The following is a 16384-nucleotide window of genomic DNA, read 5'->3' as shown; positions in this document are numbered from 1 at the left end:
TCTCGTCACTCTTCTAACCTCACCACCCATTCTCGCCCACTTCGACCCTGATGCCCCTACAGAATTGCGTACAGATGCCAGCGGTCATGGCATAGGTGCCGTCTTAGCCCAGCGTCAGCGTGGCCAGGATCGCGTTATTGCTTATGCAAGCCGCCTCCTCACACCATCGGAGCGCAACTATTCCATTACGGAACGAGAATGCCTTGCTCTAATATGGGCGGTTGCTAAGTTCCGTCCTTACCTCTACGGTCGCCCTTTTTCCGTAGTCACTGACCATCATGCTCTCTGCTGGCTCTCATCCCTAAAAGATCCTACAGGCCGGCTTGGTCGATGGGCTTTGAGACTACAAGAATTTTCGTATCCTGTGGTCTACAAGTCGGGCCGCCTGCACCAAGACGCTGACAGCCTGTCGCGTTACCCTGTTGACGACCCTGACTCCTCCAATATTACCAGTGCTGCTTGTGTATTTTCTGTGTCGCAGCTGCTTCATTTCGCCGATGAGCAACGTCGTGACGCCAACATCAGAGGACTCATCGATCGTTTGGAACACTCTCTGGCCGACGCCTCTCTATGCCTCTTCGTCCTCCGCGACAGTACTCTGTACCGTCGTAACCTTCATCCGGACGGCTCTGAGTTCCTACTTGTCGTACCTGAACATCTCCGCTCAACCGTTCTAGAAGAGCTCCACGACGCACCAACGGCAGGACACCTCAGCATATCTCGAACCTATGACCGTGTGCGTCACCGTTTTTTCTGGCCGGGCCTTGCCCGTTCCGTACGACGTTACGTAGCCGCTTGTGAACTTTGCCAACGACGCAAGAAGCCTTCCCAGCCGCCCGCTGGTTACCTACAGCTGCTCTACATCCCTGCTGAGCTCTTCCATCATGTTGGCTTAGACCTTCTCGGCCCATTTCCGGAATCTACATCAGGAAACAAGTGGGTTGCAGTCGCGGCTGACTACGTGACCCGCTACGCCGTAACCCGCGCTCTTCTGACCAGTTGTGCAACTGACGTTGCGGACTTCCTTCTACATGATATCATTTTGATGCATGGTGCTCCGCGTCAATTGCTAACAGACCATGGCCGTACGTTTTTGGTGAAAGTCATTGACGACGTCATGCGGGCCTGCTCCATTCAGCATAAATTTACTACCTCCTACCACCCTCAAACGAACGGTCTCACTGAGCGTTTGAACCGCACCCTTACAGACATGCTATCCAAATACGTTTCAGACGACCACTGTGACTGGGACCTGGCTCTACCCTACATTAGCTTTGCATACAACTCATCCAGTCTTGAAACTGCCGGCTTCTGTCCACCACAGCTTCAACTAGCGCTTATGCCCGTGATGCAATCGCCCGTGCTGACCATGCGCGTCAACTTGCGCACGGTCGTCTACAAGTCTCTCAAGACAAACAGAAGCGATGCTACGACCTCTGTCACCATGATGTCCATTTTGCGCCCGGCACCCTCGTGTTGCTTTGGTCACTATCGCGTAAAGTTGGCCTTGGTGAGAAACTGCTTTCCTGTTATACCGGCCCATATCGCGTGCTCCGCCAAGTGACCGATGTCACCTATGAAATTGTTCTAGCCACGCCCACTATGTCCTCCGGTGTGACAACCAGTGGCATTGTCCACGTCACCCGACTCAAGCCCTACAACTCTCCACATGCCTTGGATATTTAAAAGCACCGTGACGGCGCTTTTGCTGCCGGGGGTAGTATTACGACATTATCGGTAGATACCCGAGAGACGAGCCGCCGCGAGAACGACGACGATGTGGGTCTGTGCCCTTGGCGTGAGAAAATGTCGGCCTGGTGCTCTGGCTCCAGTCCAGTGTAAATAGCTTGTAAATAGCCTCTTCCGTCTGTATCTTTCTACACGTAACAATATATATATATATATAAAATTTGGCCATATTCTTCAGCATTTATCTTGCTTTAAATAACACTGTGATACTGACTCTGGTGCAATGCTATGTTCCAGAAATCTCACCAGTTACTTATCTGAGCAGTGGCAGAGCCACTTTTTCATTGGGAGCTAAGTAAAGTACAATTTCGGCATAATTCACAGAATGCACTCCTGACTATGAGATCTCCTAAAATTATTTAGAAACTAACACTTACACTGAAATTTTTTAAAAATCGAATTGTAGGGTTTTTCATGTCCCAAAACTGCACGGCGAGCAATGAGATGACACTGTCATGAAGGGCTCCAGAATTATTTAGATCACATGTAGCACGTACTACTGCACAGGCATTTTTTACATTCCGTTCCCATTGGAAATGCAGTCACCGTGACCAATAATCGAACCCGTGACTTTACGCTCGTCCACTCATTACCGCAGTTAAGCCGCAGAAAAATCACTCCGTCACGAAGGCTTACCAAGAGAAGGCCTGCAATAGCCTGCACTGTGAAAGCACAGGAGTGTACTGTGGAGCGAAACAACTACTTTAATGTAAACACTCGTCCTTTTGTTCAGAAAACAGATAACCGCTTGCAGTTATCAAACAGCAAGTTGGCCAGTGCATGATTGCGAGTAAATTTACATGATGTACTTGCAGGTGCCGAGTAGTGCAGCAATGTCACGGTGCATCTGATGCCACTGACAGGTAATGTTGGGCTCTCGCTGCATTGTCTTAAAAACTGTTAACCACACCAGACTCCTCACACGAGGCATAGGTGTGCCTGGACTGCGATATGTCGAAAGATGAACTGCAGACGTAACTGGTGCTATGCTTTCTCTTGCAACTCTTCCGATGGGACGAAGACAATCTCTATAGTTTTCCCTCGGCGATGGTTCTAAGCAAGCTCAGTTGGTGCACTTTACGTGTTCCACCACAGCAGTGCCGTACTCTGGCTTGGCCACCGAGTAAGGGAACGATGGAATGCCATGGCAAGCGGCACCTGCAATGAAAGAAGTGTACACCTGATGATTGTATCATTTGTCTGTCATTATAAGTGCCAACAGTTCATTTACCAGGTGATGTTACTTGTTCGCGTCATTTTATGCACTGTAATAAATACCATGGAAAAAGAAAACTAACACATTGTAGTGGTTAGAGCACATGACTTGCAAGTGGAAAGTCACGAGTTCCTTTATTTTTTGGCCACACTATATATAACCTCGAATGAGTGGCTATTCAGTGATTTGTGGAATTGATACTGCCATTAAATGCATTCTGACCAGTTTCATTTCACTTTCAGTTGTTCCTAACAATCTGCTTTCTTATCAATGGGCTCCACTGCTTGCTTCTTGGAAGCAAAGTTAATAAGGAATGTATTTCACTGCTTACTGGTGCCAAAGCATGCCAAACTAGTAATTAACCTGTACTTTAGCACATCATGCTATTTCACGGTGGAGTATATGCAATGCTTGCACTGAAGACAGTAAAAGAACCATCATTATTTTTAAGGGACTGACAACCGATTTTTAAGGACTTAGTTTTCTATGCCGCAATGCAAAGATCACCATCGGTAGTGTTTACATCTGTTGTTCTGTCGATAAATGAGCCAACCAATTCATGAAAAAGGAAGGCGAAGGCAGGGCCACTTTTCTGCTCACTACAAATAAATGCTTATCTGCACATTATAAGTCAGAAAAACTAGTAACAATAACAAGTATACTGCATTTCAATACTGATAAAAAGACCAGGAACCACGTACACTAATAGAAGGTCGCATGGTGGACCTCTTATGCAGCTTTATGTTTTTGCCTCGTGGGGCGCCAAGGGTAATTTTTTTCGACTTTTTATGAATTAAAGATATAAATCCACGTGTAATGAGAAAAACATGGCTCGTTTTAGCCACTATGATAGGGAATTATTCCATCAGCGGGGTTATCTCGATTCATGATCTGGGTGGTTGTCTGTCCCTTTAAGGAGACTGGTAATTACTAACATTGTTTGTGACATTTATCAAATGGCAGCTATGCTCTGGTCTTATCAGTGCATTTTGACTGCTACAAGCAAACCGGCAGAGATTACACAAATGCAATCGCAACGGGAGGGCTGTACAGATTTAATTTTGATTACCTGGGCTCCTTTAACGTGCACCCAAAGCTCGGCACTAAAATGTTTTTGCACGACACCTCCACTGAATACATGTTGAAGCCAAAGGTAAAACTTGCAGTGCATTAGGCTATGCTGACAGAAGCAAACACAAATGGCACTTTAGTGTGGCATATGGAAGAAGTGTCAGAAAATAATGACATGCCTCATTTTCTAGTCTCTTAGCACAGATGTGACTTAGTCTTTAACAGGTAATTTTGGCTTGTCTGTAAACGTATTTCCAATTATGGAATAACTGGTTACTGTAGCTGTACAAGACAGTAGCAATGCTGGTACCGACATCTTACGACACTCTACCTAATTAGAATGCCTCCATAGAGGTGTTCTCATCGAAGGAAAAATTTTAAGAACCGGCTGCATATAGGTGTTCACGTAGTCACTGACTATTTACACTAGCAGCTAAGTAGAATATGGTTGGTCACTGCAGCAACAGTTCGTGTCTTCTGCGGTTAAACTATGTGCTGCAAGATTGTGCCACCAACGTGGCCACATTAGGCCATTCACACAAAAGTCCCTGGCAACTAAGTTACTATTCCGTAAACTTCATGTTTACGAACAGGCTCCCTCATGATACGGCATCAGCAAAGTTGCCTCCTCTACGTACTTTCCGTCATGCTGACAATCCCTGAAGCAAGCCTATAGCTTGCTTCGATGGTTACAGCCAGCTGAACAACAGGCACAGAGGCGAAACAAAGAGGGACACTACGTGACTGTCCAAATGACTTCGCTCGTTCATTTCTCAGTGACTGCCTTGAAGTGCCTAAATTCCTTTCACTTTCTTCACTGAGTGCTTCACTAATCATTGTCACCTGATCCGTGAAACACTGAAGCTATAACCACGTACAGACTAGGCAATGAATGTGTGGAGAGCCCGCAGGTGAACGTGGTCTCTAGTGAATGCATTGGCACTAATGAGTGCTCTATCAATCGATATGCGGCCAGCACAATGTAGAAAGTCAGTTAAAGAAGTCAAGTGGTTTAACCCAAGAAAAAAGAAGAAGAAAAGATACCGTGCTTGTGTGCTCACTCTTCAAATAAAAGCAGTCTAGCAGCAGCTCCACACTACCTTCACATCTCCTGCATCTGTGTTCTTAGCAGCTGGCCATGACCATTTTTTCATTAGTGTAGGGCTGTTCTCGCACATTATTGCTAGTCGTCTGCAGCTTCTCCTATTGCACAAATAAAGCAGTCAAGCTGTAGTGAACAGTTCACTATAAGACATCTTCTGTAAAACGAGACGGAGAAGCATGGAGAGATGAATCTAATTGTGTGGCTTAATGTTCTGAAGCTGCACTTTAAGCTATGACGAATGCCACTTCCGATAAGTTTTGACCAGCTGGGGTTTACAGCTGTCAAATTCTGCATCACAACATGTTCCAAGTGTTGTCCCAAGGTGCATGCAAAAAAAATTACGAAAACTGACACGGCCAAAAGAAAGTAGTTCAACTTACATATTCGAGATACAAGCAGACAGGAAGAGGTATATTATTTTACATTTCGCTCAACCAGAGAGGACTTTTAATGCTTCCAATCAAAATGTGGCTATACATCCTGTGGTACTGGAAGTCTTTTTCCCACTGAGACCTTCCCTTCATAGCCTCAGTGGGAAATATATTGACATGTGCATATATTGCATATATGCACATGTCATATATATTGACATGTGTACTTGTTTATCCATCTCCGGTGACTACTTTTCGCCAGCAAACAAATGTTAAATGCTATTGCTCAATGCAGGAATCGGCTGCATGTATTGCAAGTTTCGCGAATGTTATTGATGGCTCTATCCGTTTTCCGTTGCCACCGAACCTTGTGCAATTCACTTGTATGCAGAACGCAAAGTATGTAGTACTTTATGGATGAGTCAAGTATAAAAACTGACGTGCTTGACCTGCTGATCAGATTTCGACAATTGCTGACTGTGTTCGCCGCTATCGTTGTGCTTCGAATGTCACTTGCTTTTGTGGGCACAAGATCGCACAATAAAAAGTTAGTTTCGTGTCATTCACAGCTTTGCTACTGTGTTCTTGATGGTCACTACGATGTGACAACATATTCTTCCTGCCCAACCACCAAAAACGAACAGCATAACTCACGTGCTTCTGCATCACATCCACTGTTGAAGATTGTTTCTGTGACGCTGCAGTCGGCACGGAAAACTGATTTCAGAAGCAAATAAAAATATCAAATGCTCCAATTTTAGCGCTTTTGCTGGTGCTGGAGGCATTGCAGGGTCAAGTCTTGTAGTTAGGAAATGTGGAACAAAACAACATGCATAATTTGGGTTGCAGGGCCCCTTTAAGATGCACCCAAGACACACAAGACAAGGTTTGGTAAGCCATAAAATATGCAAAAACCAAAGGCGTGTTGGAACTACGTCCTGAAGTTCTAAAACCAGGTCAGTATGATGTGATGGATTTTTATTGCATATAGTACTCTGGTCTAGTTAACTCTTTGTCACTAATAAAGGACTAAATTAAGAACCAGAAAAATCAATCCAGTGAGTTTTGCAGTGCCGAAACAGCCAAAATACACGAAAATGCTTTGAAACGCATGATGTGCGATATGCTGCTGCCAAGGGTTCAGCACGAGATGAGCAAGGTTAAAGTTTTACCCTCATTTTCTCCAGATATAGTCGCCCTTTTCCTGCCAAAAAGCTTTTAAAGAGCAGTTTACCAGCCTCGTTAATGTCACTTTAGGGGGACACTGAAGAGGAAAATAAGTTAATCTGTGTTACTAAACTATGCGTCTACAATACGAAGCCATCTTTATTGTGAGAGGAGAATAAGCAAAGCCGGTAAAGACATAATACGGGTGACGTCCACTGTCCTCAAGTTGCCGCACCAGCTTGATGTGACATTGTGGATTTTGGCAGCTCGGCCTCTGTTAATTTTTTATAGGTAAAGGTGGGTGGCATTTAGTTCTAAAGAAGCCAAATACCGCACTTGTCAATTTTTGAGAACCTCTGCCACACTACAATGGCTTAAGCTCACACACAAAATGAGATACCTTGTTTGTGGCATCACACTGGCATACAGGCACTGAGGTTCCAGCATGAAATTTCAAAGAACGAAGATTTGGCCTTCAGTTTCTCTTTAATAATCATATGCTTGCAATTAAATTAGGGGGAAAGAGGGGTTTAGAAACTTTTTTTTATTTTTGGCTACATTAAGAATTGTCACACAGACAGTTTTTCATGCTAATTTCAAAAATATAATTACTTTGTAAATCGACTGAGCGGTTCCAGATATAATTAAAATTAATCACCTATTGTTCACCTGAACAACTGTAAGAAGAGTATCAGGCAGAATGTTTATGAAGAGATATGGCTGGATACTACAAAGTGTAAGCAACACAACTGTAGGACTACTTTTTTTGTATTGCATGTATTACCAATTTTACAGCAATTTGAAGTTCGATCTCCAGACATGGCAATCATGTGGTCCAATTAGTAGCCAGATTTTAAAATTTACAAAAGCGAGATTAAAAAACCTGCTCCTATCATTGTGTAGTACACACATGTAGCTGCATGCCGCTGTTAAAATTATGGTTCTGTGTGCCCTGAAGACCAAGATAGCACTTCGGCAAGGTTAAAAAAAGAAATAATAATAACATTTCGAGAAAACTTGAAAAAACAAAATGAGCTTATTTTTATAAAAGGAACACCACAAAACAATTGAATATATATAAGTGCTATTGCATTATAGCCTCCAGGAACGTAGTCTATCTGGCTAGTGTCACTACGGTGATGCCTTCTGAGCACCGGCTGCAAGTTTTCAGCAGATGCATGCTCAGCAGACGTAGCCAGCATCTCGTTTGTCCCAGCAGCCATGTCGTCAACGCGATCTAGTAGCTCCGATTTTCGGTCAGTAGCAGGAGTTGGCGCTAATTCTTAAAGTTTTCCTTGAGCTTCACTGTCAATACGCCGCAAAAATTACGGCTACACAATAGCAGCGTTGTGCCGAAACGTCGATGAAATGCGGATGTTATCAGGAGCGCTTCGGGGGAATAGGCCTAACACGCCATCAGGATCAACGTTCTTAGACATACTTCAGTTTCACGGCTTCCTATGCGAGCTCACCACAGAACACGAGCTCACTGGCCGATGTGGCTGCAGTCGCATCACGCACCGCGCGTCGTCTGCTCCTGCTGCGATGCGTCATTTGCACCAACTGGCCTGTAGCGCTTCTCCATCGGTAAATATAGTTGAGATACACACTCTGAGTTTTGTCACAAACCTGCCGCGCTTAAGTAACAGTGACTTTACTGTGTCGATGTATCTGCGTCAATGTGACTTGCAGTTGCGTCTCTCTTCACGCACAGTACTGTGCTTCGTCTACTATGATTCGTGCAACGCGTCATTTGCCCCCACCCAACCTGTACCGCTTGCTCGTTACTGAATGTGGTTTAGCTGCCTGGTCAATTTTTTTACGCCAAGGTTAATGCAAAAAATGATATTTTCCTGTGGCGACCTTGAAATGCACGTGTGGTTGGCGTATCGAGGATGTAGCTGCACAGAACACCTATATGGTAGCTGTACAGGACAAATGAGCAGCCGGGCGTGACAATTCGGTTTTCCAACCAACTTTTCCTAGTTGGAAGCGCCAAACTGGATTGCTCAGTGCTTTTTTTCTAGCAGCATATTCATATTATGTATAATAAATACAAACGCCTGTATATTTTTTGCAGCGGTATTAAGAACACATCGCGCGCAGCTTGAAATTTTAAGGTGCACCAAATGCTACTCCTCTGCTGGTAAGCTGAGCGGCTCTGATTATTTTAGTGCATAAGCATTCTTTGACGAGTGCCCTTTGCAAAATCTGTCTGTCACATGAAAAGTGTAATGCCTTGTATCGACACAAAAATGCGTCATTTCCAAAGTTAAGATGTACATTAATTTGTTAACGTAGTGTAAATGCAGATTATTTGCATCTGTATAAGTTATAAACAATAAACAAACAAAACTCCTATCTGGAAACTGAATGTGCTCGATGAATTCCTCCGCCCGTCATCTGTTCCTTGTCTCATAAACCTAATTTGTGCATGCCTTTTTACATGTCCCTCACGCATCCAAAAACATGTATGCTCAATGTGATCAGCAGGAAGTGGCAAGAACCCTAGCACACTAGCGACAGACAAAGCTGCACCAGCAAAATGAAAGCAGAAGCGAAACCACAAGTGGTAGAAGTGACGAAAGACGCGATCGCAGTGCCGCTAGTTCGCATGCCCACCACTTCGGCCACCTCCTGAGCGGAGTTGTGAAACTGAAGTATATCTAAGAATGTTGATCAGGATCTCCGGCGTCGCTCGACTACGGGAGCGGGCGGGCTAAATATAGTCCGACGTAGCGTGAGTGCGCACACACACTATGCCACATTGGCGAGAACAGCGTCTATCGTTAGACCAATGGTTCGACACAGTGCTGCAGCCAGCGTAACCGGAACCGGCCAATGGACTTCGACGCACCCCACATCGAGCGATGCTCGCCCATGCACTGATAACGTCGAACTATAAACCAGGGTTGCCAGACGGCCCCAACAAAAAATAGCCAAATGATCTCAAAATGTAGCCTAAAAATAGCCAGACCGAAATTTTTCGTGAGCGAGAAGTAGCCAAAAACATAGCCAAAACATCTGATGATGTTCTGCAAGTGTCTTATAGAAGGTGTAAATTTCACCACATATTTCCGGCCCTAAAATTACTTCCGCTGCATGCTACCAGCCATAGAGTTTCTCACTCTATGCTACCAGCACAACACTGGCCCCAAGATCTGCGTAAAGAATTCAAATGAGAGCTTCCACTCAGATGTGGATTTCAACACCGCTTATTGTTACAATGAACCTAAGGGTTTCTTTCTTGATTTACTCATGACATTATTGCTACTTACTGAGCCACGTTCTGAGCTAACATTAGTTCACGCTTCACTGTACCCAGAGCAATTTAAGGGTTGGGCAATATATGGCCAGCTCCAAGCTCGAGCATCAGCTTCAACTGTTCACGATCGTCTGCCCAAGAGGCGGACCGAGCTTAAGGCATCAAAATAGGGATCCCTTTCCTAACTCCGATTCATAAAATAAACATGTTATTTCTCTCCCACCCTCTCTTTCTTTTTCAATTTACTCGAAAGCAGCTCCACGCTTAGTTAGCACACGCTGCCACTTGGAGGTGCACTTGACTCTAGAGAAAACTTGAAACCTTCTCGCATTTTCCTCATGTGAAAAAGCGGCAGTTGTGACTGCAATTCGCCTTTCAGTGCGAACAAACAGAACAACCTGCCGGCTCATAACAGAAGAGGTGAATTAATGTTCATACTTTTAAATGCCACGTGGGTTACCGCACTGGCAATAATCCAGGTAGTATTGGTATCAAAAAGAGCTGAACTGCACAATGCTTACGCAGGGATTCGGCGGGTAAAATTTGTGCAATATGAAAATGTGTACTCCAGTTTCTATGAATGCAGGCACGAATGCATGTGTTGCCAAATTTCCAAGGGGGCTGTGCACCTTACTTACAGGGCGACTTGAAAAAATATTTAATATAGTTTCACTAGGGAACTCGCAAGTTCAATTTATATGGGTCACGTCATGAAGTACAAAGAAAAGCCCTTTGTCTAACAAATTTAATCACCACATATCAGAATAGGAAGTCAGTAGAACACATTACCGTATTTACTCGAATCTAGGCCAACCTCGATTCTAAGCCGAACCTTTAAAGTCTGAAGCCAACAAAAATATATATATATATTACCTCGAATGTAGGCCGAACAAAAAAAGCGAGGACAGTGTTCACAAAATGTAAACAGCATTTATTGAATCTGAACATGCAGAGCTCATTCAATGTCGTCGTCGCTGCTAGACTCATCGCTGTTTTCCTTGTCACTGTCACCTTCAAACAGTGCATTATCTTCGGTGCCGGCAAGCGCATTAGATATGCTGCACTTTTTAAAGGCATGCACAGTCAAGGTATCTGGGATGTCGTCCCACACTGCAGCTACCCAGCCCGCCAGCTGCGATAGCGATGCACGTTTGATGCGGCCCGCTGCCATTAGCATGTGGTCTTCGTCAGTCAACCAGTCCGTGCAATATTTCCGCAGATGATCCTTGAAAGGTTTGTTGATGCAGACATCAAGTGGCTGCAACTGGCCCCTCATGCCGCCCGGTATGACAGCGAGGTCCGTGTTCGCTTGGGCGAGCGCAGCCTTCGCGTTGTCGGTCAAGTGCCCACGGTAAGAGTCGATGACAAGGAGCGAGTTCTTTGTCAAAAGGGCTCCTGGACGCCATTGCCACACAATCTTAACCCACTCTTCCACCATCGCACCCATCATCCACCCATTCTCATTTGCCCACACAATGACATTTCTCGGGAAAGTTTCTCGAGCAGGCAGTGGCTTCCTTTTAAATAACATATAAGGAGGGAGTTTATGTCCATCAGCTGTGCAGCACAGCATCACAGTTGTGCACTGCTTCTCATGGGCAGGTTGAAAGTGCTAGGCGGCGCCCTGTCTTTCCGACCCCTTACGCCATCTGACGAATAGTTGCGCGAATGTGGTAGGATTGCTCACGGCGTCAGCAGCCCGCGCTGCGTGTTTGGCGTCTTGTCAAACGGTAGCGATGGCACGAAACAGCGTGCCGATATTAATTTTAACCGGGTTTCGGGAATTACAAGATCTTCATAGCTTTTTTCGTGAAAAGAATTTAGAGAAAGGAAGTCGTCTATTTGAAGTGGGGCACGTCTACGACGTGAGGGAAGCATTGAACTCGCACTGATCGGAAGTGACTGCTAGGTTTATTCCGCAAACGAAAAATAATGCACCAGCGAGATGCGTGAAGCTCAGCGTAAGTTACTTCGTTATCTACGGTGTGGATGCATGAAATTATAGGCGACATTGAGTCTTGAAGATCGGCAACAGCAGACGAATCCTAGCGGGGAGCTGCGATTGCCGTGCTGGCATCGCAGGGAAGTGCAAGGACGCCGCAGTAGTTTCCCTGTACATACAGGACGGCAAATACGAATCCAAAACATCTCATCCAGGAACGTGGGGCGTACGAACGACTCGTAAGACCTACCAGATGTATTCTAACGTTGCTCTCCCCAAACACAGAAAAAAGGGGATGAACTTACCAGTTGTGTTAGACTACGCTGGGAAAATATTTTCGCCCAAGTTACTGGAAGTGCGATACTCTTATGCTGCGATTTTTCAGTGCGTGCAAAGGAGGTTCCAATAAACCACGTTGTCAAAAATTTTGGTTATCTCAACTGCCCCTTCATTGATAATATGCTGGGCGCAGAAGGGCGTATGCCAGCTCAGCCGGCTGCAACCCCTCCTCAAATCTCTCAGCAAGCCCTAGCGCTGTTTGAATGGGAGAGGATTGGGAAAGAGTTCCACAGCTTTACTGCATTGCAGTGTGGGAACAAATTACTTTGTTTGCTGCATATCCTGGTACGCACTGCAGGCAGTGGCGTAGCAAAGAGGGGGGGGGAGGGGGGCCCGGGTCCAAGGGGCCAGTGGGGGGGTGTCATATACGTCTGGAGACACACGGAAATTGTTGATAATCTCACCTTCCTCGAATAAACCCGGGGGAGGGGGGGAGGGGACAGAAGACCTATGGGCCCCGGGTGCCAGACGACCTAGCTACGCCACTGACTGCAGGTGTCCCGTTGCTGCCATCATTGCTGTAAAAGCAAAGAATTCAGCGTTATAACGCACTTGACATAACGCCGGAACATAAAACAGCTTATGCCGTCGAACGAGCGCTATCCAGTGTTGACGCCGTTCTGCTTCATAAGGTCGGCTTGGAAACCTCTAAAACTTTGTTCCTCGTGAGTTGGTGTACGTGCTGTTGCAGCCCACTACTCAACAGCTCGGGTTGCACTTCGGCATTGCTCAGAAAAGGCAACAGCTACGCGCGAAACAGTCCACATACAGGCTTTCCGAACGCAAGCGGGCCGATCGTATCCTGCCGGTTCCGCGCTCGCCGCCGCGAGGGGCGCCCTAGTAGACGCGGGAACTACGTTCGCAACCTGCCTATAGTCCGCAGAGCACACCTCCACCTCCTTGGCACCCTTTTCATTCACGAAATACGCCACTGGCATATCAAAATACACAGCCGTCTCATCGGCGTTGCCGATTTGCCCAAGGTTGTAGCCTGCCACTTCTCTCTTTCGCAGCACGTAGCACTGAAAAGCTATCAGCTTTTCTTCGAAATCGCTTGGCAGCTTCCAGATCCGACAGCAGATCCAGATTCCAGATCCAGCAGATCCTTCCGGCCGGCTCGCACGCTGGAGTCTTCGACTCCAAGAGTTCAACTTTGTTGTTACATACAAGTCGGGAAAACGACACGCAGACGCCGACTGCCTTTCTCGGTCTCCTGTTGAGCCGGCAGCACAAGACGATGACGACATGGTTTTTCTGGGACTCGTGGATACTGCCGATCTTTCACGCCAGCAACAGGATGACATTGAATTGCTGCCGCTTATTGATTACCTCGAAGGACGAACCAACAGCGTGCCGAGGCTCTTTGCAAGAGGGGTGGCATTATACTGCTTGCGTCGCAACGTTTTCTACAAGAAGGACTTCTCACCTAGCAGCAGCAACTACTTACTTGTTGTTCCATCACCGCTTCAACGTAAAATCTTACACGCCTGCCACAACGAGCCGACTGCTGGACACTTGGGCTATACTCGCACATTGGCACGGATTCGGCAGAATTACTACTGGCCGAGACTTACTGCAGTCGTTAAACGTTACGTTCAGACATGTCTGGATTGCCAACGTCGTAAACTGCCATCCGTCAAACCAGCCGGCTTACTGCACCCTGTTGACGTACCGGCCACACCATTTGCACAAGTAGGCATGCACTTTCTGGGCCCCTTCCCAACGTCTACTACTGGTAATAGGTGGATAATCATTGCCACGGATTATCTCACTAGATATGCTGAGACAAGTGCTCTGCACGGGCAACAGCAGATGAAGCGGCACGATTTTTTCTGGAATCCATTGTTTTAAGGCATGGCGCTCCTGCAGTAGTCGTCACGGACAGAGGTACTGCGTTCATGGCCCAGTTTTTAGATATCATTCTACATCTAAGTGGTACCGCCCACCGGAAGACAACAGCGTATCACCCTCAAACTAACGGACTGACAGAACGACTCAATAGGACATTGGCTGATATGATAAGCATGTACGTAGATGTAGAGCATAGGAACTGGGACAAGGATTTACCTTATGTCACCTTCGTGTACAATACGGCTCGTCAAGAGACCACTCGCAAGACGCCCTTCAGTCTCGTATACGGCCGTGAGGTTACAACAACATTAGACGCAATGCTCCCTCATGAATTTGACGACAACGAGACGGGTGCTGAAGAGATAACACACCGAGCAGAGGCAGCTAAGCAGCTTGCGCGTCTGCAAATCCACAAACAATAGGACTGTGACGCCAGACGCTACAATCTTCGGCACAAACCCGTAACATACAACATCGGCGACAAATTGTGGGTCTGGACACCTATTCGACAGTGTGGGCTCTCTGAAAAGCTCCTACACAAATGCTTCGGGCCCTACATAGTTCTCCGACGCATCAGTGACATAAACTACGAAGTCGTTGCATATAGCTCGCACTTTTCAAAGCGCCGACGGCATTTACCCGAGGTCGTTCACGTGCTTCATATGAAGCCGTACTATGAGGACTGACAAGACTGCGCAGTTCTTTACCGCTGCTTTCCAAGCCTCTATCATCGGGATGATGATCTTTTCTAAAGGGGGAGCAAATGACACAACTTTATTTGGCAGAACCATAATGCAGCGGTAAGTGCCAGTGGGGATGACGCTGAAGTAGCGCGGGTTTTTAGGTGAAGCGGGGAAAACGAAGAAGACGTTATTGTTGTTCCCTTGGACGACTGATAAAGTGCGTTTCTTGGTGGTGCTGCTACGCATACTTGTCGATCCCATGTCGTTACAATATTTAGCCCACACTGGTGCCAAAAATTTATATTATGACTAAAATATTGATTTAGAATGTGCAAAATTTGGTGAAGTGGTCGAATAATAGTTTGAAATTTCGAAAATACCGTTTTCAAAATATTGATTTTTGTCACAATTTTTTGCTTTCTAAAACCCGTGTCCCCCGTTAACAAAAATGCGATTTTGAGAAAAAATGCTTTATCATTTTAAACTGCTGCCCTTACTTCAACCTGCTGGCTACCAAAGCCAATGAGGTGCCAAACAGGGAACCATATTGCTGGTGGTGATTCGCCGGGTGGGCACTAGTGTTGGTTAAGAAAAGCTATTCGTACATGCCAGGCAGCCAGTACACACTGGAGATGGCACTAGGCATACACTTCAGATGCGGTTGATTTTAAAGCTTTTCGTTTATATTTGTAGAATGTACCTTGAAGCAGCACAGCGGGTGCACTTTGCTTGTCACATTTCGCCGCGGTTTGGCAAACAACATCCATCATGGCAGGGCAAAGCGTGCAGTCAAAAAAAAAAAAAAGAGAGAGAACAAGAAAGTGACAGCATGACAGCAGATGAGAGTGTGAAAAATGAAGTGCTGCTCTCCACGTACGTATGAGTTTCAAGCTGAACTTTACCGCGTAGAAAATAAGTCTGTGACTGACAGTTAGGGTTCTGAACTGAAAGGTGCCACTTTGTATTGTAGATAACACTTAATTAATTGCATTTTTTCCCTCACTGTTTTAGTGAAAAGGGGGCATCAAAGCGTCTTAGGACAATCAATAAAGTTCCTTTGTCTGTCTGTCCACCATCCGTCTGTCCGTCCGTCTGTCTGTCTGTCCGTCACCGTTTTAGTACTACTGGAGAGCATTATACAGTAGACTTCCATTAACTCGACTCCAGTTAATACGATTTTTCAGTTAATTCGATCGCAACCAAAGTTGGATCCCATGCATTTCCATGAGCCCAAGCTTTCTTTACTTCAATCCTAAAATTGGCTTTTGCCAAATAATTTGAACACTACCAGTCAGCATGCACGCACATGGTCAATCCAACAGTCTCAACGAAAACACGTTTCCTGCCGGCCTTAGAAGGATTTTCAAGCAATAACCGTAACTCACAATGTTTGATCACAGTATTTATCCCATTCTAACATGGGCCTTTATTTAATTTTTCGTTTTTCAGGACAACTGAGCCGAAAACTGTTTGGGCAGTGCAACCACACACGGTACCACAACCGCCTTCACAACGTTCAAATGCTTTACCACAACATTACTGTACTGTGGTGAAGCTGACTTTAGAAAACCAGCTGCCGTTGTGCAGTCTAAGTTAAACCCTTGCCAATTTTCCTCGCCAAAAAA

The 16384-nt window shown here is 45.7% G+C and overlaps 1 protein-coding gene across 2 annotated transcripts in view; it reads right to left on the bottom strand.

Annotated features, from left to right (window-relative positions):
• Positions 1-2430: 2430 nt before the first annotated feature.
• LOC135902131 (N(4)-(Beta-N-acetylglucosaminyl)-L-asparaginase-like) overlaps positions 2431-16384 on the bottom strand; it is a 39958-nt gene continuing 26004 nt past the window's right edge. For both annotated transcript variants that reach the window (XM_065432060.2, XM_065432059.2), the window contains one exon: positions 2431-2907. Coding sequence is in view for 1 of the 2 variants with exons in the window: in XM_065432059.2 (XP_065288131.1) it covers positions 2813-2907 (95 nt within the window). In the remaining variant the exon portion in view is untranslated. The remainder of the gene's footprint in view (positions 2908-16384) is intronic.

Source organism: Dermacentor albipictus, chromosome 3 (assembly GCF_038994185.2).
Source record: "Dermacentor albipictus isolate Rhodes 1998 colony chromosome 3, USDA_Dalb.pri_finalv2, whole genome shotgun sequence".
Taxonomy (NCBI): Eukaryota; Metazoa; Arthropoda; class Arachnida; order Ixodida; family Ixodidae; genus Dermacentor; species Dermacentor albipictus.
The sequence above is the reverse complement of the archived record's forward strand: the minus strand, read 5'-3'. Positions and strand labels throughout refer to the sequence as shown.